Source organism: Mesoplodon bidens, assembly GCF_964165515.1.
Source record: "Mesoplodon bidens genome assembly, chromosome: 1".
NCBI lineage: Eukaryota > Metazoa > Chordata > Mammalia > Artiodactyla > Ziphiidae > Mesoplodon > Mesoplodon bidens.
In genome coordinates, this window is record NC_138176.1 from 212,878,854 (window position 1) to 212,903,580 (window position 24,727).

Genomic DNA, 24,727 nt, shown 5'->3' on the forward strand with positions numbered 1-24,727 from the left:
ACTATACCGCAGGAGAGGAAAGGCAAAGTGGTCTGGAAGAGTAAGATGTTAAGATTTGACAAAGTAAGTGCTGGAAATTTGGGTATTCAGTATATAAATATTTTCCATATGCTTGAAATAGTTCAGAGTGACCAACAACACATATATACCTACTTAAGCTCGGAAGGTAGTTTCAATGATGAATTTGTGGGCCAGATGTCATACTAGGAATTAGGAGTCTAAGTCTGAACAATGCATGGTACCGCCCACAAGAAGATAATCTCACAGAAGCAGATCTGGGTTCTGATTAACTGTGCCACTGCTGATTGGAGGAATCTGTTCTTCAGTAAATGGACCTGAGACCCTTAAAAGTTAAGCGAAAGTTACCAAGGACAGTAGAAGACAAGGTTCAGATACTCACCACCACCCTTCTTCCTCCATCTTTCCTTTAAAGAATGAAGATAATGGGGAGAGAAACCATGAGAAAGAATTTGACATACAACAGAGCTGACAACTTCCACACATATGCAGAAGTTCCTTTTATTATGTTAAAAATATTCCTTAATGAGCCAGCAATTATTTATGTGAAGAGTCCAGAAAACAGACTTATGACAGTATTAGCCTTGTCCTTGATTAGACATTTATGAATTTATACAGAAAACATTATTCCCCAGTCAGTTAATGAAGGTCTAAGAAGCTGTGAACTTGAAAGAGCGCCTTCCTGCTTGTCTGGCTGCTCCAATCAGACCACAAGACTTAGTTACAAGGATGGAAGAATTTTTCTCTTTTGAATTTAAAGCTTTAAAACAGTTCGGATGCTGTAAGAGAAGAAAGCAATAAACAGGTTCTGAATGATTTCTTTGAAGACCACTAAAACTGTTTTTTTTTACCCTTCTCCCTCCATAAGCCCCAAATCATTACCACATTCTATACTACACAGCTAAAGAGAAAGCTCACCTCTTTCCTGCATGCAACAGTTCAAAGGCTTTGTTAATTTGGTCAAAAGGCAAATTGTGAGTCACAAATTCATCAATCTTTATTTTATTGGACATATATTCAGACACCAACTTTGGGATGCTTTCTACACTCTTCCATCCTAAAAGAAATCATACATCTATTCATTAAGTTTTCCAACAAATCTCTACAGTATGCTTATTACTTAGTGGGTGACAAAGACATTTAAGAGAATGAATTTTTTCACGAACTAAAGAGGAATGAAAAACTTCAAAATCAGCATAGCGAGGAAGAAGAAATGCACATCTTTAATTAAGAAAAAAGTAAATGCCTTTTGAGCACTTGCCTTTTTCTGTATTAAGGTTTACTAAAATCTCATTAAATCTTAATGGAGATTTTTAAACCATACAGGATAGAACTCTAGAAGTCTCAGAATAAGCTTATTTAAGTCCACAACAGCAAAGATTTCTGTAATCGTGAAATTCAAGGAAGAAAAAAACTGATGTGATACATGACTATTTCTGTGGTTTTAATTTCAACAATAAGGATACCATCTCAGAAGAGAAAACTGAAATTGAAAAGCAAAGTAGGTGATCTTTAGTTACAGGTTACGATTTTAAACAAAATCAGATCCTTCAATTTCTCACTTGTATTGAAAGAAGCAGTAAACCAACAAAGAAGCCTTCCCACTTTTTTTTTTTTTGCGGTAAGCGGGCCTTTCACTGCTGTGGCCTCTCTCGCTGCGGAGCACAGGCTCCGGACGCGCAGGCCCAGCGGCCATGGCCCACGGGCCCAGCCGCTCCGCGGCACGCGGGATCCTCCCGGACCGGGGGCACGAACCCGCGTCCCCTGCATCGGCAGGCGGACTCTCAACCACTGCGCCACCAGGGAAGCCCAACCTTCCCACCTTTTAAACCAGGGAGTCTTTGGACCACATTTCAAACCTCTTTTGAGCCTTTCCCAAATCTCCCTTCTTGTGTCCTCTACCAGTTACCCTTCCCTTCCAAACTGCAGTGCTTTTTTTTTTCTCCTTTAAATCTCCTGGTAACTGAGACCACAGCCACTGCCATTCCCTAAACTAAAACTTCTGTTTACATTTGTGAGTCATATTTTAGCAACACCCAGGGGGCCCCAAGGCTCCAGCTTATTTCCCAACAAGCATGTGCTTGGATGAGGCTTCAGTGAGAGGTGACTACCAACGCCCCTGGCTCAGTCTTCCGGACGAAGAACACCCTTTCAAATACAGCTATGGACCCTGAGATGATGCCCCTGAGCTGCATGTATGGCTCTGAAAGTCTGTTCTAAAATACCCAAGTGCGGCATATGTGTAGCGCTTTGGAAAAGAGGGGTTTAGTCAGCTTGACATTTGCCTTGACAAATTCTGTCATATGAAGAAGGAGAACTGTGGCCAAACCCCTCATTTTTCATACTTTCCTAATCTTTTCTTCTGGCCTTGAAAAAAAAAGCTGGCATAATATGAGGCAGGGGACACTTTGTTAAACATAGATCATTAAAAACTCATGCTATTAGAGAATGGACTTGAGGACACGGGGAGGGGGAAGGGTAAGCTGGGACGAAGTGAGAGAGTGGCATGGACATATACACACTACCAAATGTAAAATAGATAGCTTGTGGAAGCAGCCTCATAGCACAGGAGATCAGCTCTGTGCTTTGTGACCACCTAGAGGGGTGGGATAGGGAGGGTGGGAGGGAGACGAAAGAGGGTGGGGATATATGTATATGCATAGCTGATTCACTTTGTTATACAGCAGAAACTAACACAGCATTGTAAAGCAATTATACTCCAATAAAGATGTTTAAAAAAAAAAGAAAGGCAAATTCTTGGGGAAAAAAAACCTCATGCTATGTAATTCTCTTTCCTTAGGAGGATGGTAAGGATATAAATATATTTTTTAAAAATCTATGAAAAACTTTAGATTTCATTTATTCACAACAGTTGGGATATACAAACATGTTTTGATGTCTTTTCTCTTCTCTAGCTGAGCAACCTTGAAAAAGGTGGAAACTTTCTCAGCATTCTGCTGGTAGTTAGGCAACCCCAAACAACCATGTACTTTTAGGATCATACAAGGGAAAAATTATCAGTCTGGCAGCTTTTCAATTCTGTTGTAAGGTTTTGTCAAATTTAATATTTTCAGTTTAAGACTTAGTATTGGTTACTGCTGAAATCAGTACTATTCAGACGGAAGTATGATCACATCCAGGGATCACTGCATTCTCTGGAAAAATGAGTAAAAAATGCCAATAACCTATGTAAGTCTACAACATGGCACAGGGTGGCTGATACTGTTGTTTGCTTATCCTGTAAGCAGCTTCTCACTCCTGACCTACCCTCAACTATTTCATTAACGGAATATTAATATTTTTTTTTCAATGTGTAAGAAGTAGCCTTGTGTTTCAGGAGAAGCTGAGCACCTCCCCCGTCCCAGGGGTAAATACTGAGTGGGATTAAAATTCTGCCAATGGAAGTAACAAAAGAGAAAATGTACTCATCTCATCCACCAAATTACCTCCAAAGGCAGTGCCTTTCCACGTGCGGCCTGTTACCAGCTGGAATGGACGAGTGGCAATTTCTTCACCTGAGGCAGCTACTCCAACCACCACGCTGACGCCCCAGCCTTTGTGGCAGGCCTCCAGCGCTGCTCTCTGCAGGCAAATCACAGAAGTCAGTGCACTGTGCTGAGAATATCTGCTTCCCCAGAAACTTCCGGGGGAGAGGGTGGTGGTACAGAGCTTTATTAGAAAAATGGCAACAAAACGACCAAAGTGAGTATTTAGTAAGTTTAATTTTATTGAACAATTTTAACAGGTATTTAAAAAAATTTACGAACTTGGCTCAACACTGACACAAATTGAAAGAATTTAAAGCTTTCATTTGTTATTTTAAAAAGTAAATCTTAGCTCAAAATTCTAAAGGCAGCAGGCAGAGAAGTAACAGTTATACTTCTGCTGAGTGTCTACTTTATGTCAGGTACCTACGGTTACTATCTGCATTTTACACGAGGAAACAGGTTTAGAGAAGTTAAGTAGTTGCTCAAGGTCACTGAGTTAGTAAATGGACATATATCTAATTCCAAAGCCCATGTTCTCTACAGCTGCATCATTTTGCCTTTTCATTTAATGAAACACACTCTGAGATTTAAGTGTACACTGAAAGGCAAAGAAACATTTCCCTTCATCTTTCCCTTGTATCATTTCCAATTTCTAGTTCAAGTAGTCATTTTCCCTTCTAATAATTCTTATCAGGGAATTCAAGACTTTTCCTTTCCAAAACAATTTTTGACCTTAATTAAGGAAATTACATTAAAAAAATCAGCCTCCCCCCCGCCCCACTTGGAATGAAGCCAAGCATACTCACCATGACTTTAACGTTACCAATACACTCAAAGGAATAGTCCACTCCCCCATCAGTCATCTCAACGAGCACTTCCTGGATAGGTTTACTGAAGTCCTGGGGGTTAATACACTCAGACGCCCCGAACTCCTTAGCCCTTGTGAATTTATCTTTATTGATGTCCACACCAATGATCCGGGATGCACCAGCCACCTTACAGCCCATGATAACTGCCAATCCAACTCCTCCCAGGCCAAAGACGGCACAAGTAGAGCCAGGCTCCACCTAATAGTAAAGATAGTCTATAAGGTACTCATTTCACAAGAGTCAAGGAAATCATTAGGTTTCTTACTGTTTGGGCCAATTTCACTATTCCAGCAAGGCTTTGTTGTATGAAATTAGAAGGTGGATGCTAAAACCCAGGCCAACACTTACCTTGGCAGTGTTCACAGCAGCACCATAACCAGTTGAAATGCCACAACCCAGAAGGCAGACTTTATCCAAAGGGGCTAAAGGATCAATTTTAGCAACAGAGATATCAGCCACAACTGTGTATTCAGAAAATGTGCTGGTTCCCATGTAATGTAAAATTGTCTTTCCTTTACAAGTAAATCTGCTAGTGCCATCTGGCATTAATCCTTTCCCTTGAGTGACTCTAAAGAAAATAAAAAAGGAAGAAGGTAGGGTAGAATCAAGTTTCCTAAAATGCACAGGAAAAAGAAATCAATTTTAAAAATAATGACCAGTAAACAGAAGAATGTGCTAAGACCAAAAGTCTAATTTCTAATATATTCATTAATAATTTAGCACCTTTCAGCAATGCCTTATTAGGAAAACTTATAAAAGAATTATAATCTTACCTATCTTTTCCAACATTCCATATGCTTCTGGATTATACTGTCAGAGTACTGAAATAATTTTAACAGGTACAATTTATGGATCAGATGAAATGATTTTAAAATTCCATCATAAAACTCTGTGAGCAAATATAACTTCATAAAGCCAAAACCAGCATCTACACAGCAAAGATTACAAGCAACTATCCACATCAGCTGATGAAAGTAGATGTCCACACTGGCTGATTTAGATCTTTCAGGAGGCCTATTTCAAAAGTGTAGCTCTCACCACTGATATGATACATGGTAACAAAAATTATTTTTGATATCCTAAATAGGTGATGTAACATCTTGCTTAGGAACATGGGCCCTAAAGGCAGACACACTTGTGCTCAAATCCCACGTGCTCCTGGGCAAGTGAATTAACTTTTGTGCCTTAGTTTCCTCACCAGAAAATCAGAGAAACCTATCTTTCTTAGACATTGCTATAAAGATCAAATGAGGTTATGTAAAGCATTAGCACTGTGCCTGGCACAGAGTGCTTAATATGTATGTTATTTTAACAAAAATAAACACTACAATTTGATGTACATTCTTGGACAAATCCTTTGGAATATATGTGAATAAATAAATATATATAGATGAAGAAAAATGGATTGCCTCTGGATTCAAGAATAAGTACATTTCCTTTGAGACAAAAACAAAAATATGATCCGAAACAAAGAACAAATAGTGACAAAGCTCTACCATAAATAACTTGTATCTTTATGAAAGCAAGTTAAGTTTGTTTAGCTCTGAATGTGAGAAATTGCTCCTGTCCCAGAAGAGTTTCTTGAACAAAAGGTGATATGGGATGTATTTTAAGCTTTGAAAGGACTTGTCCTTCTAAAAGGTTACAGACAGCCACAAAAAAACCTATTACTGTTATTATATATCTGACGTGTCAAAATTTTTTCAGACCGTGTTTGGAATTCCCTTTCAAAATGACTAGTTTTTTTTTCTTTTTTTTGGTTCTAGCTTTTTAACTGGATTTACGTGATAAAATAAATGGAACCTTATTTCCAAAAATAGAAACTAATTTTGTCAATGGCATTACAAAAAAATGCAAAAAACAGATCTCCCAAACACTGCTGGTGGGAGTATATCCCATGACACAGCAATTTCAATCCTAGGGAAATACCCAAGAGAAAGTTGTGTATATGTCCATCCAGAGACACATATGAATGCTTATAGTGGCATTAATCACAACAGGTCCAAACTGGCAGCAACGTAAAATGTCCATGAACAGGAGAATGGATTAACAGTGATTATTTGGAATGGAATATGAGAGAAACAAAAGAAAACCACTGATGCACAGAGCAACCTGGATACATCGCACAGACACTATGAATGAAGGAAGCCAGACGAAAGAGCACATATTGCGTAATTCTGTTCATATGAAGCTCTACAGTGAAAGATACCAAAATAGTGGTGAGCTTTGAGGGAGGCAGGTGTTGACTTGTATGGGACATGAAGAACTTTGTGGGCTGCTGGAAGCGTTCTCTATCTTGATCTGGGTGATGGTTATAACTATTAGGTGTGTATATGTATAAAAATTCATGGAGCTGTACACTTAAGATTTTGTATACTTTAATTACTTCATTATATGTTCTACTTCAATAAAAAAGACAAAAAAGGGGTGAACAGACACAAGATCTTAAATGCCTCGAAGTTCTTTTAAGTTACCTTGCTACAATCAAATAACCACCTTTTCTGTGTCAAAAGGTTATGTTATCTCTTGTAGTCTTCCCAAAACCTTATGAACTAAGTTTTATTACTTCGATTTCATGGACAATAAAATGGCTCATAAAAATGACTTCATTTAATTTCATAAGCATGTCCCTCCTTACTACATATTTTGGCAAATTTAGCCTAGTGTTATGGAAAGAGAACGGGTTCAGAAATTTGTGAGGTACCTCTTAACAGCTGATGCTGCTGAGCACACCACTTAATTTCTGGGTCTAAATTTTCTCATCTATGAATATAGTGATAGCAGTGATAATGACAGGTTGCCCTTAAGATGGAATGAAATAATTCATGTAAAATGCCCTGTATAAATTGCCACGTAATTACTTATTTTCATGATATGATCATGATTAGTGTTACCTCTTGTTTTAAGAATAAAACAAAAAGATACTAACCTTATCTTCTGGCAAAGGTTCGTTTTAGGATTTAGACAAAATTTGCACTCTCCACACTGTGGGATGTAAAGTGGGATGACGGTATCACCTGGAGAACAAATGCAAGGACATTATCCTGAATAGGTAGCATCTGATTCTAAATGAATCTATCAGCCCCTGCAAATTCCCACTTTTTTTTAATTAAAAAAAATTATTTATTTATTTTTGGCTGCGTTGGGTCTTGGTTGCTGTGTGCAGGCTTTCTCTAGTAGTGGTGAGCGGGGACTACTCTTCGTTGCGGTGCATGGGCTTCTCATCGTGGTGGCGTTTCTTGTTGTGGAGCATGGGCTCTAGGCCCGCGGGTTTCAGTAGTTGTGGCTCGCGGGCTCTAGAGCACAGGCTCAGTAGTTGTGGCACACAGGCTTAGCTGCTCTGCAGCATGTGGGATCTTCCTGGACCAGGGCTCGAACCCTTGTCCCTTGCACTGCCAGGCAGATTCTTAACCACTGCTCCACCAGGGAAGTCCCCCAAATTCCCATTTGCAGCTTTGCAAAGTTAACAACTTTAAGACCTAGAACTTTACCTACATGACATCATTCAGACACTGCCTGACTATGCAAAAAATACAAGCTTCAAATTTTTGTCTAAGTGAAACTTTTAAAACAGTAAGTGGAGAACAAGGAGGTCATGTGCTTCAAAACACTGACTCAATGCATCTTCAAAAATTCTCGCTTAATTGGGCAAAATTTGCTTTGGAGATGTACTTAAACCATTTCAGATAAACAGCAGTCTGCATAATCAGAGAGAAAGAAACTCTCAAATATTTGTGCTTTCCAGATGAGGTGTATAAAATCAATCTTGACAACTTACTTAGGCGATAACTTATTCACAAATAAACAATGTATAATTTATCAGAAACATAATTTCCCTAGAGAAATAAGCCAAAATTGTAAAATAAGTGATTCAAATACTCTCCTTACCTGCCTTCAGCTTAGTAACTCCTTCACCAACACTTTCCACAATTCCAGCACCTTCATGTCCCAAGATCACTGGAAAACTCCCTTCAGGATCAGCCCCACTCAGGGTATAGGCATCAGTGTGGCAAACTGCAGTGGCAATAATCTAACAGGGTATTAAAGAGTGTCTAAGTGTGTGTGCATGCAATTCAGAGTGAGGCATAGGTGGAGGCACTTTTACTTTAATAACATATTTTATTGATTAGAAGATACAATTCTTTCATATTTTAACCTCTCTAAAATCAGCATATGCTTATACTCTGGCATCTTAATTAGAACTGGCATTTTCTTAGTGGTACTTAAAAGTAACAGTGCATTTATAGGCAATGAAACATGGTACATCTATTCTCCTTTTCAGTGCATGTTAGCAGGAGAAGGTAAACAAGGTGATGTTTCGGGCACTGTGCCTTCTGGTGTGGAGAGGAACACCACCTGTGTGCAAAAGCAGGTGGAGCCCATCTCACTGCTGGCCTCCTCCTAACTGTTGGGGAATGCGATTTCTAAAAAGGTATTGGCTATTTCTGAAATAAGTCAGCCTGCTTGGTCTGGGCCAAAACTCAGAGCTTTCATTGGAACCAACTCCCCTTTTAGCAGCCACACACAATGTCTACTTAAATAAGCCCTTTATCCCGATTTCTCTAGCCTTCAAGCATCTCTCAGTTTTCCAAACTACCAAAAGCACAGAAAGGAAAAGTCTTGGGGGTGTCTGTATTTATGCTTCTATGCTTCTCACAAATACATCCGATTACAATGTAACATTCTTAGCTGTTTGTTAGCAGTTTCCCAAGGAAGACTGATGAACTCAGTGTGCCCCATACGTCTCATTTTAGTAGATCCAGGACCAATATTTTCTTGTTTAGTAGCAAAATCACAATCAGGCTGATTTCTGAACTTAAAGAAAAACATACACACTAGTCTAAGATTTCAGATTCCTGGGCCTGGGTTGAAAGGATCTGAAAAAGTTATTTGGCTCTGGCTTCTCGACCTGTTAAGTGTGACTCCTGGGAACATGAGAATTGGAGGTGGGATGGGGGAAGTATACTCCAATTCACAGCAAAAAACGCTTATTTTTTCTAGAGGTTAGTTTTATTCAATGTTCACTACTTTAAAGCACTGATTTTATATCAGAACAAGTACAGAGGAGAATGCCAGAATATCCAGCTGGCTGCCTTGTGCAATATGACTCTCTCCAGGGGTAACTTCAATTTCTCTGCCACAGCAGAGGTTGAGAAGCACTGGAATAATGAATCCCCTGAACCCTGGCCTTGTCTGCAAGGGTCAGTACATTTTAAAGCTCTCTTAGCAAGCTTACTTCACTTGCTTGTTGGTCTAATCAATTAGGAACCTCTTCCCAAATCTTATTTGAAGTTTCTTCTAAAAATCCAAAGGCCATTTCTTTCTTTTTTTGTTTCTAATGTGTCATCATACATTTTAACTCATGGGATCAACAGAAAGGGGAGCATCTTACAAAGCCACCTTAAACCCAGGCTACAGAAGATAAACTGCAGTAATCCAATGATCCATGGAGAAGGCTGCTCAGTGCAACACCAAAGCTAAAAAGATGGAGAAGAGTGCTGCAAAGGTGAGAGGGATAAAATAAGAGGCTGTGATTCCAAGGTTGGATGACTTTCAATAACTTCTCCTTGACACTGTCCTTTGGGATTTCTCTTCTGCAGACCTCAGAGGACTCATCTATCCAGAGACCTAATTGTAAGCCTTTTTTTCCCAGTGCCTTAGATGTTTCATTACCTTTATTCGAACTTCATGAGCCTTTGGGGGTGCCACCTCTATCTCCTCTATGGAGAGAGGCTTTCTAGCCTCCCAGGCAACCGCAGCCTTGCATTTGATAACCTGAAATGGGGAAAACAGAGCAAGATGTTTATCCTCCTGAACTAGTAACAAACTACTTATTAGTTAATTTAGATGCTGGTGAATGCTAATCTTAGAAAGTATATCACAATTCACAAAGATACATATAACTCTAAGTGATATGGAGCACTGTCTGGCACGTGTTTATACTTCGTATAAATGATATTCATTATAAAGATTTAATTGAGATGACCACATGAAGAAGTTTAATTCGGGAATTCCCTGAAAGTCCCGTGGTTAGAACTCGGCGCTTTCACTGCTGGGGCCCAGGTTCAATCCCTGTTCCAGGGAAACTAAGATCCCTGCAAACCGCATGGCACCCCACCCCCATAAAAAAAATAAAGTTTCACTCATCAAATATTTAATGACCCTCTACAATGCATAAACAGGAGCTGGTTAACAATACAGGTTCCAAGAAAATCTGATTCAGCAGTCTGGGTACAGGGTCCAAGGAATCTGAATGCTTAAGATGTGCCCTACGAAATTCTTTCACTCAGGCCGGTTTAAGTAACACTGGTTTAGTGCAAAACTGCACGGTGGGAAGGAGCGTAAGGAAAAGTATCAGAATGGGGGAATTTAAAAAACCTACATCTATCCCTTTCAATTGTGCTATCCAACACAGTAGCCACTTGCCACGTGTGGCTTTTGAGCGCTTGAAAAATGGCCAGTCTGAACTGAGATAAGCTGTAAGTAGAAAATATACCCAGATTTTGAAGAGTTAGTATAAAAAAATTAAAATATTTCAATAATATTAAAAAAATATTGATTACATGTTGCGATAGTATTTTGACTACATTGGGTTAAGTTTTAATCCAATTTAATACCGTTTTATTGTGGCTAATAGAAAACTTAAAATTATCTATGTGACTCATACTGTATTTCTATAGTGTAGTGCTACTTCAGAGTCTAGTCAGTACACTCCTCCTTTACCAGAGAATGAAGTGTAACGAGGAAGGTTTTGACTCGTTCACATAATGCTTATGAAACATGTTCACAGAATAAAGATTGCACTGGGTTTATAGGAGACAGACTCGAAAGCCAACAATTACAAAAAGTGTGATTTAAAGGGATAGGCACAAAGTGCTACAGAACGCAAAATGTGCAGACAGAGTGTAACTTTGGTTGGTGGGTTTGGGAAAGCGTCACTTTTAACTGGGATGCGGAAAGATGAGAAAGAGTTAGTTACATAAAGATAAAATATCTACATATAGAGTGACTGTGAATGGTGAATATGAAGCCCCTTATATAGTCCTTGACACAGTGTAGCTCTGCAGAAATAAGGTGGTAGTTATTAGCAAGAAAACAAAGAGTAGAGGAAAAGAACTGAACTATGTAGAAGGATGAGTGGCTTGTGTTAATTGGCGAGGCTGGAAATGATCACTTTTAAAATTAAAATGTAGATATTAAATCTGATCAATCAATCAATCTGGTAAAAAAAATTCATACACTGCATTAGAATCTTTTTTCACCTCAATGTACCATAAATCTCAAAACAAAACTCCGAAGGTAAAATTCAGAATACTAACAATGAAGTCACATATTCTAGAGATCTGAAGCAACAAGAATAAATCATCCATAATCTAATCTTTTAAGTCCCTCCTCCACCCCTTTAAAGCATATGTGAAAGGAGTTTAACCTTTTCCTGTCAACGACAATTCTAAACAAAGCAAAGCCCCACGCTAAATCCACACGCAATTGCTCTCCTTCAACATCTGAACTATCACAGGAATTATAATTTTTCACATTCTCCGCTGAAGACACTTGGTAATAAGGCAAAAAACCTGCCAACTTGTTAAATCTGAAAGATCGTTTAGAATTTACCATTTCTATTCAAGTACAAATCTTTTTAGAAAATCTCTTGTTTGCAAAACATTAAAACAATCAGCAACTTTAGACGGATTAATCATATTACTCATATATTTCTGCCTTTATTGTCTAATGTGTATTTCCGGAACTTGCAATAATAGCCTGTGGCACAGGGTTCGGAACCCCGGCTCACTATGTTTAGTGTTATCACTAAGCACGACCAACCACTAAGCCTCAAGTTTTTGGTCTGTAAAATGGGCTACTACCTTGCACAGCTGTTATGTGAGGATTAAAGTAGGGTATGTATAAAGCTCTGGTGCCCAAGTGCTCCAAAACGTTACCGAAAGGGCCCTTAGGAGCCTTCCAAAAATACATTCCTTGGGGGCACAGTAATAGCTCAATTATGAACAACTATCGTGAAAAACAGGCAACGTAGGGGTTAGGAGCACGGGCTCTGGCTGCAGCTTTGCCACCTGAAAGTATGGCCCCGGGCAAGTTACTTATTTTTGTGTACGCAAGGCGTGGCGGCCCCTAAGCCACCCCCAGGACACCAGGCTAGGGACCGACTCCCCCCCCACCTCCACTCTCCGGTTCTCCCCACCTCCACCCCGCTTGGGCTGCCCCAGAAAGAAGCAGCAAAAACCCTCCCACGAACGGAGCCGAAACAAAGCTTCCTCCCTCCCTTCTTGCTGAACCGCTCGCCCGAAGCCCCGTTTCAGCTCAGGCAGCCGGAGGCCGTCTCCGGGCCAAGCCCCGCGCGTCTCCCCCTCACCTCCTGCCTACCCACCCCGGCCCCCCCGACCCCCCACCCCCGGCCAGAGGCCCGGTCCTGCTCCATGGTTTCCCTCCCTCCCTTCCTTTTCTGGACTCAGCCAGCGTAGCAGCTGACAATACCTGGCTCGCCATCTCCTCGGATTCCGGTCAGCGCGAAGCGAGGACTCGGGAAGGGTCCCACCACAACGAAAGCTCGAGCATGTAGGCGGGGCGTGCGTCCGGCTGGGTCCCGACTGCGCCGGGGAGAGCGTGAAGGCGGGGTTTGCGGGGGTCGGGACGTGAGGGGCGGGGCCTGCGGTGCGGCTGGGCCAACGCGCCAGCGGAGGCCCGGGTGGTCTCGCGGGGAGCTGCAGGGGTTTCAAGGAGGCTAGTTGGCGGCGGCCGCTTCGTGAGCCACGTGACAGGCTCCCTGCTCTATATCTGTCAGGAAAGGGTTTCCCCGTGTGACTGTAGCCCAGGCAGCGTCGATAAAGCTTACAAAGGAGAGTTGTGGAAGGTGAGGACCCAGGAATTAAATTCTCTGGAAGCATGTGAGAAACCGTGAGAGGACTGCAGTGTCTTTGTGCTCCTTCTACACACTTTGTGGGCACATCTTGAGGGCGCAAGGCGAGTAAGGTGCAGTTGTTCGAGGGAGTCTCCGTCAGCTGAGCTGTGCGAAGAAGGATAAAGGGCACCCCCCAAACGGAGGCGCCTTCAGGAAACTTCCCAGCGTCAACTTGAAAAAAAACGCGCAAGGGATGACCAGTGACTTTATTCAGTGTCCTGCTGGGGACTGTGGCGTGGGAGACAGCCTCTCAGATAGCTCAGAAGAGTTGTCTTGGGAGGCCAGTAGATATGTGATTTGGAGGAGGGAGGTCCATGTAATCCAGCGTGTTATCTCCTAGAAGGTTATTGCTAGTCCCGAGGAACAGGTATCTTTTTTCGGGCCTCTCACTGTCGTGGCCTCTCCCGTTGCGGAGCACAGGCTCCGGACGCACAGGCTCAGCGGCCATGGCTCACGGGCCCAGCCGCTCCGCGGCATGTGGGATCTTCCCGGACCGGGGCACGAACCCATGTCCCCTGCTTCGGCAGGCGGACTCAACCGCTGCGCCACCAGGGAAGCCCCAGGTATCTTAAGTGAATGGTTTTCGTGCATGGGAAGGTGTGAGAATCCAGGTTCATAAAAAAAGTTTCTCTTGAAAAATATTTCTCACTATCTAAGGGCCTGTTTCTCCTGTTTTCCCAGAGCACGGAGTGCCGCTTTCCTGATCTTCACCCTAATTCCTTTCAGGGTGCACTGTAGGTCAGCGACTGCAGTGGCCAGTGACTCAGTCCTTGCAGAACTGGATGGTGGGCAACATCCTTCATTTTACACCAGGCTCCTAGGCCAGCTGCTGCTGAGGGGTGAGTAGGATTTCTGATGGTGGTTGATAGGACATGGGGAAAGAACTTTGCGAGGAGAAGGGGGCAGGGAAAAACCTCTGAAACATGGATGCATTTGATGTGTTTTAAGAGTGGACCAGAGTGTAGAGAGAGGGAGGCTGAAGTGTTTGCCAGTTTACTCTTAAACTCTGTTATGGATGCTGAGTTTTATTAAAATGGCTCTACTGAACAGACCACTCTTCTTCCTTGCTGCTCAGTCTTTTTAATGGCTTTTTTTTTTTTTTTCTTTTGCGATACGCGGGCCTCTCACTGTTGTGGCCTCTCCCGTTGCGGAGCACAGGCTCCGGACGCGCAGGCTCAGCGGCCATGGCTCACGGGCCCAGCCGCTCCGCGGCCTGTGGGATCTTCCCGGACCGGGGCACGAACCCGTCCCCTGCATCGGCAGGCGGACTCTCAACCACTGCGCCACCAGGGAAGCCCTTTAATGGCTTTTTAAGGCTTTTTAATGGCTCCTTTACCTCAGTATATACCTTAAGGGTTAGTGCTCCCAAAAAGTTTGTCCGAAGTCTTTCCTTTCACTCCACCCACTCATCTACACCATGGCTTTTAACTTCTATTTATATAAGGACCACTTCTAGATTATGAATCAGGATGGCTCCCAGTAAACTCCAGACTTGGGCACACAACTGCCTTCTAGACCTCTGCCTCCATTAGGATATCTCACAATTATCTCAGACTCAGCTTGTCCCAAACTCATCCTGTCATCCTTTTTCCTTAAAGGTGCTCTTTTTTCTGTCTTTGTGTGGATCACTGAAGGACCGAGATCTAATCATAAGACTACAGAAACCTTCCCCTTCTCCTACACCTTACCGTTACATGACTAAAGGCCTATTTACAACCTTTTTACCCAATAAGTACATCATATGTGCCTTTCAACAAAAAATAACAAGGTGTACTAAAAGGCAAAAAACACAGTTCGAAGAGACAGAGCAAGCATTAGAACCAGACTTTGATATTGCAGTGATGTTGACATTATCAGGAATTTAAAATAACTATGATTAATATGCTAAGGGCACTAATGGAAAAAATAGTATGCAAGAACAGATGGATAATGTAAGCAGAAAGATGGAAATTCTAAGAAAGAAACAAAAAGAAATGCTAGAAATTAAAATCACTGAAATGGAAATGAAGAATGCCTTTGGTGGGCTTTTTTTTTTTTTTTTTTCTTGCCATATGCGGGCCTCTCACTGTTGTGGCCTCTTCCATTGTGGAGCACAGGCTCTGGACGCACAGGCTCAGTGGCCATGGCTCATGGGCCCAGCTGCTCCACGGCATGTGGGATCTTCCCGGACCGGGGCACGAACCTGTGTCCCCTGCATCGGCAGGTGGACTCTCAACCACTGTGCTACCAGGGGAGCCCATTTTTAAAAAATATTTATTTATTTATTTATTTATTTTGGCTGCATTGGGTCTTTGTTGCTGCACACAGGCTTTTCCCTAATTGCGGCGAGTGGGGGCTACTCTTTGTTCCAGTGCATGGGCTTCTCATTGCAGTGGCTTCTCTTGCGGAGCATGGGCTCTAGGCACACAGGCTTCAGTAGTTGCGGCATGCGGGCTCAGTAGTTGTGGTTTGTGGGCTCTAGAGTGCAGGCTCAGTAGTTGTGCAAGGGCTTAGTTGCTCCGCAGCATGTGGGATCTTCCCAGAACAGGGATCGAACCCATGTCCCCTGCATTGGCAGGCGGATTCTTAACCACTGAGCCACCAGGGAAGTGCCGGTGGGTTTATTTGTAGATTGTACATAGCTGAGGAAAAGATGTATGAGGTTGAAGATATGTCAGTAGAAACTTGCTAAACTGAAAAGCAAACAAAAAAAAAACTAAAATAAATGGAAAAGAATATCTAGGAGCTATGGGATAACTATAAAAGGCATAACATGTACATAATGAGAATGCCAGAAGAAGGAAGAGAAAGAAACAGAAGCAATATTTAGGGCAATAATGATTGAGAATTTCCTCAAGTTAATGTCAAACACTGAACCACAGATTGAAGAAGCTCAGAGAACACCAAGGAGGCTAATGCCATAAAACAAAACAAAAATAAACAAAGAAAAAAACTACACCTAGGCATAACATATTCAAATGACAGAAAATCAAAGATGAAAAAATCTTGAAAGAAGCCATAGGGAAAAAAACACCTTACCAAAAGAGGAACAAAGATAAGAATTACAACCAATTTCTCCTCAGAAATCACCTATGCAAAAACATAGTGAAGTGAAGCATATAAGTGTTGAGGGAAAAAACCTTCCAATCTAGAATTCTGTGTCCTGTGACTTTATCCTTTAAAAGTGAAGGAGAGATAAAGACTTTCTTAGACAGAGAACAATTGAGGAAATTTGTTGCCAGAAGACCTGTCTTACAAGAAGTGTTAAAAGAAGTTCTTCAGAGAGAAGGAAAGTGAGTCAGGTCAGAAACTCAGATCCAAATAGAGAAGGAAGGGCAATAGGGAATGGATAAGTGAAGGTAGAATAAAAACTTTTATTTTTCTTTATTGATTTAACAGATAACAGTTTGTTCAAAATAATAATAGTGGGATTTCCCTGGTGGTCCAGTAGTTAAGAATCTGCCTTCCAATGCAGGGGACATGGGTTCGATCCCTGGACAGGGAGCTAAGATCCCACATGCTGCGGGGCAGCTAAGCCCGTGTGCCACAACTAGAGAGCCTGTGAGCCTCAACTACTGAGCCCGCACACTCTGGAGCCCGCATGCCACAACTGGAGAGCCTGTGTGCTGCAGCTACTGAGCCCACACACTCTGGAGCCCATGCGCCACAACTAGAAAGAAGCCCATTCACTGCAATGAAGAACCTGTGTGCCGCAATGAAAGATCCTGCATGCGGCAACAAAAGATCCCGCGTGCTGCAACTAAGATCCGACGCAGCCGAATAAATAAATAGTTAAAAATAATGTAGAAAATAACCTAGGCTCCAATTCCATCTTCTCATTAAAAAAAGTGATAACAGCAAAAACATTTGATGATTATAGTTATGTATAATTGAAGTGGATGACAGCAATGATACAAGGGATTAGAGGGCGGAATTAGGATTTTATTGTTATTGTAAAGTATTAGTACTACCAATGAATCCGTATAGTGCTATCTGAAAGTGAACTTGGATTAGCTGTAAATATGTATTGCAAACTCCAGGGCAACCACTAAATTTTTTTAAGAAGTATATGGGACCATATGTATATGTATAACTGATTCACTTTGTTATAAAGCAGAAACTAACACACCATTGTTAAGCAATTATATTCCAATAAAGATGTAAAAAAATAATAAAGAAGTATAGGTGACATGCTGAGAAGGAAACATGGAATCATGTAATATACTGCATTAACACCAGAGAAGGTAGAAAAGGAGAAGACAAAAACGGTAACAAAGAAGAAGGACAACAAATAGGAAACAGTAACAAATATGATAGATAGTAATCCACCTATATCAGTAATCACTTTAAATGTCAGTAGTCTAGGGCTTCCCTGGTGGCGCAGTGGTTGAGAGTCTACCTGCCGATGCAGGGGACATAGGTTCAGGTCCCGGTCCGGGAAGATCCCACATGCCGCGGAGCAGCTGGGCCCGTGAGCCATGGCTGCTGAGCCTGCGCGTCCGGAGCCTGTGCTCTGCAACGGGAGAGGCCACAACAGTGAGAGGCCCGCGTACTGCAAAAAAAAAAAAAAAAAAAAAAAAATGTCAGTAGTCTAAATGCACCAATTAAAAGATAGAGACTGTCAGTATGAATCAAAAAACAAGTCCCAAATATATTTTATATACAAAAAACCAACTTTAAATATAAAGACACATATAGGTTAAAAGTAAGAGGATGGAGAAAGATATAACATCCTAACGCTACTCCAAAGAAAGAGTAGCTGTATTAATTTCAGACAGCAGATTCAAAGCAGATTCAAAGCAGATTCAAAGGAGAGGGGGAGAGAGGGAAACTACTGCCTCACAACTTAGTTAATAATTTATTATTAACTTAGTTATTAATTTTACTAATTAATAGTTTTTATTGATTAATGTTATTAATAAAAATAATGCTCGTAATGACTATTCTGAGTTATTAGGATTAGATTTGTGATTATATAGGAAAAAAGAGGAGTATAGGAATATTTTGGAAAAATTTCACTCAAAAGGGCTGATACAGGGCTTCCCTGGTGGCGCAGTGGTTGAGAATCCACTGGCCAATGCAGGGGACACAGGTTCGAGCCCTGGTCCGGGAAAATCCCACATGCCACGGGGCAACTAAGCCCATGCGCCACAACTACTGAGCCTGTGCTCTAGAGTCCGCGACCCACAACTACTGAGCCCGCATGACTAGAGCCCGTACTCTGCAACAAGAGAAGCCACTGCAGTGAGAAGCCCATGCACTGCAACGAAGAGTAGCCCCCGCTTACCGCAACTAGAGAAAGCCCATGTACAGCAACGAAGACTCGCAGCCAAAAATAAGATAAATAATTAATTTTAAAAAAAGGCTAGGCTTCCCTGGCGGCGCACTGGTTGAGAGTCCGCCTGCTGATGCAGGGGACACGGGTTCGTGCCCCGGTCTGGGAAGATCCCACATGCCACGGAGCAGCTAGGCCCGTGAGCCATGGCCGCTGAGCCTGCGCATCCGGAGCCTGTGCTCCTCAACGGGAGAGGCCACAACAGTGAGAGGCCCGCATACCGCCAAAAAAAAAAAAAAGGCTGATATAAACTATTTGGACACTTGTGAGGGTAAACGTTGGTATCAGACAACACATATCTATTGAGCATCTCTAACAGACAGAAGGGTGGATTCAAGGATTGTTCTGCCTTCAAGGAACTTACAAACATATACTTGAAAAACTAGCAATGGAAACAGCATGTCCTAAGATTGCGGTAAAGATACTAAGAGCCAAAGGATATCAGGGAAGGAAAACAGCTTTATGGTTGCCAAGATCTGAAAAGGAGGTGGGTCTCAAGCTGGACCTGGGAAGGATTGAGGAACCCAAGGAGAGGTGGGGAGGGCATGAAGAGAAAGAACCCAACTGATATAGAGAATAACATGAGAAAGGCCAACCACCTGAGGGGTGCGTCCTATTCCCCACAGTGCCAACAAAGGAAGCCTTTACAGATGGATTAACTGGCTTCCATTTCTAATGAAAGAGAATCTTAAATAAGCAGGAATATAAGTTTCTGCTTTGAGATATTACTACCTCCCTCAGCCAAAGTTTCAGAGTTTATCTTCTCTCAGAGTTAGACATGTGGTAAACATTAAAAATAACCCCAAACTGGTGGATTTCAGAAATTATGCTAAACTGAGATCTAGTCTTTGTTACTCTAATCTAAATTATTATGTCTTATTCTTAAACTGCCCATTGTAGCATCTATTAGTATAATAGTTTGAAAATGCTCATTTTGCTTTTCATATAAATCTTATTGTCTGTTATATCTTGCAACTATAGATAGTTTTACTTACTACATTTATTATAGGTACATTGTTCTTTGTCATTTCTAGTTGAATATAGAAAATAGATTACTTAGTGCAAATTACAGATGTTTAGCTCTGTTAATCTCTAAACATTATACATTGCGATAATTATCAAAGATGAAAAGGGCAATTATTTAATAAAAATGGAAATTTGGGAGTAGATGTATTTTCTTTTAAAAAATCTTTATATATATGTGTATACATATATATTCATTTATACAGTTTCTGATATCCCAGTACTAGTGATTATAGTTCACAGTAGTAAAGTGGGGCTAAGAGAAATGAACAAATGTTAAAAAGGAAATTATTTAGCAGCTTGTTAAAGAAGAGTAGCTTGTAACTTATTGTAACTTGTGTTACATATATAATATATGTAACACAAAATTTAAAGATATATGTATCTTATTACATTCTACATATTAATAGTGATTTTTTCTGTTAAAAAGCTTTTTATTATGGAAAAGTTTAAATGTATACAATAGTAGACAGAGCAGTTTAATGAAACCCCATATATTTATCACCCCACCTAAAAAATTATAAACATATAGGCAATCTAGTTTTATTTATGATCCCTTCATTCCCCACTCCCACCTCTCCAGAACTAGTTTTAAACAATGCCCAAACATCTTATGATTCCATAAACACATAAATGATCATAGTAATAACATAGGAAATACTAACATATTTTATGGATAAAAATGCTGTAATCTCTATAGCTGTTTGATATTGACATATTAAATAAATATCTGTCTAACTTCACAGTTATCATTGTTCATCATATCAGATAATGAATTAACCAGACAGGTTCAGATTTAGTCAGCTAGTATTACAAATCGTTCCTGGTGTTGTCAAAAGAGCAGGACTGTCCTAATGCTGTTAATAATAATAAAACAACAATCAGTATAATTTGCATGACAAATTTCACCAAAACCCGTGAATAATTTTTGTTTCAAGATTTGTCTTAATATTTCTTTATAGATACCCACTTTGCTAAGTCTAATTTCTTTTATCTTGTCATCCACTTCCATTCATGACATTACTAATACTTTATTCATGGTGTTAGTAAGCTGGGGAAAAATTGGGGACCCTCACTTGATTCTGGGCAAGATCCTTGTGGCCCAGTGGTGTTATAGAGAAGTAGAGCATGTTGAGGTTGTCGTGAGATTTTCGTCTTGGAATAGTCACTGCTCTTGGCTCTCCTGTAGCTTAGGGAAAATTGGGCATCGAAAGAAGGGGTGGTTGGTGTGTTGCAATACTGCTTCCAGAGAACTCAAAAATTCCTACTCCTTCAACATGTGGAAGCAAGGAGGGGGATAAGCCTCAAAGGCAGAGAATCTTGGACCTTACTGCTGGAGCTGTGGAATCCCTGGCATCAGCAGGTTGCCATGCACAAATATTTTCTTCACCCAGGACCTGGAGCTACACCTACCTATGGAGGGAGAACTTCTGTGGCCTTTCCTCACCATGAGTCAGGGTCACTACACCTTAACAGGCCACCTGCGTGTTTTGTTCCCTCCAGTTCCTTGCTTCTGTGCAGTTGGTATGGCAGGAGGGCCTACCCTCAGTTGTGCTTCATGTTCCCGTATGGTCAGCATCCCTGGGGAGGTCCATCCTCTGCCTTCTCTGCTGCCACCTTTCCAGGTGTGTGGGCAGTCAGGTGGTCTTCTCAGTAGGCCAGGGGGAAGTAGGAGGCCTCATTCAGGTGTCTACCCTTAAGCCTCCATTCTACCACTGACTACCAAGCCTACATGGGATAGTATGAAAGACTTGCCCAGCTATTAATAAAGTAGTGCAGCATTTTCCATTTGGCTGCCACTTAGCAGTCCTTGTGGGTATATTCCATGACTGAGAAAAAGGGTAGTTGTGGAGGAGCTATGAGCGCCAGGGTCTAAGGCCGTAAACCCCAACCTGACTCCTAACTTGAGGAATACTGCTTATGGGAATATTGAGACTGTACAAGATATTTTAGGGCTTACATACTAAGTTACTTTGTGTAGCTTAAAAAATAATGTTTACTTTTGCTTTTCTTGTTTTCTTTAGAAAATCTTTGATGTGCAATAGCTAAGAAGTGAAGCAACTTTATACCTATCTGTATAGTTTCAGGTTAGCTCCTAACTACTGTTAGGATCTCAGAAAAAGACTGAGTGAAGCCAAGACCTTGGGAAAAGTGTGGACAGAGAGAAACCCTAGAAAAAGGGAGGAAAGGGGGTGCCCATGAAGAACAGGAGGATCGGGAGTGGGGAGGGACTCCTGGGAAGGAGCAGAATGCAGACCGTCGTAAACAGAACTCAAGGATCTCTGGGGGTGCCTCAGGCAGAGCCCACAGCACTCCACCCCTGTTTTTGTCACACCCTGGACTTCAGCTCATGGATTTCTTTTGGAGAATTCTGAAACTCTGCAACTTTAAAATAGAGGTCTAAAAGCAAGGACTATGACATAGTTATAGTCATTGTCAGTACCCACAGAAAATCAGAAACACTTGGAAAAACAGCTACCTCTACCTAACTCTTAAAACACCACCGTGTGTTACAACCCCATTTCAGGCACAGTTTTCTGGAAGAGTCTGCTGCCTCCTGGCAGAGCAGAGGCCTTTGCCAACCTGTAGAACTTGTTGTCTGATCTTGATATCTGTCTCACACGGCCTGCCATTACTCTTCTTGATACAGAAGATCTCTTATGCGGCCAATTTGGTGTGGCTCACAGGCATGCAGGTTGCTGCCTTTGATGTAGTTGGAGTATTTCTGGTAGTGTTCTGGATTCAGATCTTCATTGATAGGCTCCTTCTGTGGGTGTTTTACAGGACTGGACAGTTGAAGGCCTTAGGGAGGAGGTACACACCATCTCCCACTCGATACTGGATGCCATTCTTGGTGGCTGAGCTGTAGAGAACCTGGCCATCCAGATCCTTGAGCTGCTCTGTGATCCTGGGAATTTCTTTTTGCCTCATTCCAGCCAGATGAACATAGCTTGTGCAGAGTTTATACTTTTCCTCCATTGGCTGAGTTTTTGGAGGGGACTTAAATCTCACATTGTTTTGATCATACCACAGCTGGTAGAGATAGGACTTCCCATCCCATCATCCTCTGCCATCAGGGCCTCAGAATCCATGCCTCCCTCCAAGGCCCAGTTTTATGACAGAACCTTATAGACCTTCACTTTGCTGTGAGTGTATGAAAAGCTGCATGTTCTCACATTTGTCCACCAGGAACAGCTCCAAGGGGTCTGATGTGGCCCCGAGGACGTTGTGTGTCCCAACACAGAACCAGTGGGTATGCAAGCTCTGCCTTTGCTGCTGTCCTCCCATAGTGCCATGACAGTGGTTTTGAGGAATTATCTGGAATAACAGAGACACAGTTCCCCACTTCCAGGGTTTCTGAGACAATGTATACTTTCTTATAGTAACTCTTCTTCCCAGCAGTCTTGATGGCTTCTCCAACCCAATAGATCAAATTCTTGTACTTTCTTTTCTCCTGATACATTTTTTTGGAGTGATGGCATCTCCAGGATATTGCCATTGACATTGTTGTGATCTGCCTCCTTCATGACCATATTGGGACACCTCTGTTGGCAAGCCTGTTTGCTCCATTCCCTACCACCAAATTTAACCGTATCCTTACAGGCTTTACACTTTCCACATTCAGGCTGTTGACAAATCTTGCAAATGCCACACAGTCGGCGTTTAAAAGCATTCTTCTTGTCTTTGTCATCCTTTTCAATTTGCTCTGTGAAGAAAGTGTCAGAGGTCTGGTAGAGCAGCTTGGTAGTGGTGGCTTTAGTGAGGCCTTTGTCCTTCTTCTTGGTAGAATGCCCAATGGTCTGACATCTTTCAGCTTGCCTTTTTCCCAGAATGACCCCTGCCAACTTGATCAGGTCCCTCATGTAGTGGGTCAGGAAGATGGGCTGCTTGTCACTATCCCCAGTCTCATCATAATTCTCTACTTGTTCCACCACAAACTGGACAGTGAATTGACTTAGGTTGAGCACAGAGGAGAAACAGTAACTTCAGTCTTATTGATCCGGTCTTCATAGGCTGAGTCAGGTTGTTCTGCAGGAACTCAACTACTGCCTTACTTGTGTAGATCTTCTCTTGCATCATGCTGAACATCAGTGCATTCTCTGCTTTGGGAGCCATCATAATACATTTGACAAATGAGGTGCTGAAGCTCATGAGAGCCTTTTCACCTCTGTCAAAGCCAGTGATCCACCATTCACTTATGGGGCCAAGAATTTTGCCATTAACACCACTTTCAAGAGATTGGTCATCATTTTATATTGATTTTGCTGAATCAGAAAAGAAGAGTTTGACATTCTTCTTAATTAGGCAGGTGTTGATCGGGCACAGGTGACCACTTTTACAGTACATGCTGAAGCATGTCAGTTTGGTTGGGGAAGAGCCTCTCAAAGCCAGGTTCACTGGCTTTGAAGATAGACATTCTCCCATTTGTAAGCAACCGCATCTCATCCACTGCATCAGGAGGATGCTCTTCATATCCTAGTTCAGTGTCATCCAGGTACTGTCTGCATTGAATGCACCTTGGAGGATGGGTCTTGGAGGACACAACTATTTTGGTTTGAGCAACTTTTTTCTCAGTTGGGTCCTTGGATATAGTTTTGCACCTCTTCTCCCTGCTGGCACTTTAATCTTGGACTTTCCGTCTCCAAACTTTTCATCCTTCTCTTTCTAATCGGAAACTTGTGATATTACTCTTTCAGGTTCTTTTTCCTCACGTCTCTGGCAGCTAGGATCTTTGGGTTGTCTTCTGTGCCTCTTTTCATCTTTCTTATCTCCTTCATCCTGAATTTTATCTTGAACTCCCTGTTCTGCCTGGCTCCTTAGATTTCTGTTTAGGTGCTTGTTCTTTAGTTTGACCTCTGAATCTCTTCTTTTTCATCTCTTTGTTCTTCTTCCTCTGTGTGTGTTTATGGTTTTACTCTTTCTGGTTCTTCTGCAGGGAGTGGTCTAGCAACTGGTTCTCTGGATGTGACTTTATGTCTCTTTTCCTCCTAGTCTTTTTCTTCTTCATTGATAGAGTCATCCAATTTCGGTCTTTCAAGTTCTTCCTCAGATTTCCTTGCAAAATGAGATGTGACGGTGGTCTGACTGGTAGTTTGCC

At 41.7% G+C, this 24,727-nt stretch overlaps 1 protein-coding gene across 1 annotated transcript; it reads right to left on the reverse strand.

The window, feature by feature from the left end:
* Positions 1-487: 487 nt before the first annotated feature.
* LOC308626230 (alcohol dehydrogenase class-3) lies at positions 488-12,977 on the reverse strand. Its single transcript, XM_081251087.1, has 9 exons — positions 12,869-12,977; positions 10,049-10,150; positions 8,264-8,405; positions 7,305-7,392; positions 4,724-4,943; positions 4,313-4,573; positions 3,465-3,600; positions 937-1,075; positions 488-797 (listed from the first exon to the last, which is right to left on the reverse strand). Exons 1-9 carry the CDS (start codon positions 12,878-12,880, stop codon positions 773-775), a joined length of 1,125 nt encoding a protein of 374 aa, XP_081107213.1. The 5' UTR covers positions 12,881-12,977; the 3' UTR covers positions 488-772.
* Between the last annotated feature and the right edge of the window lie 11,750 nt (positions 12,978-24,727).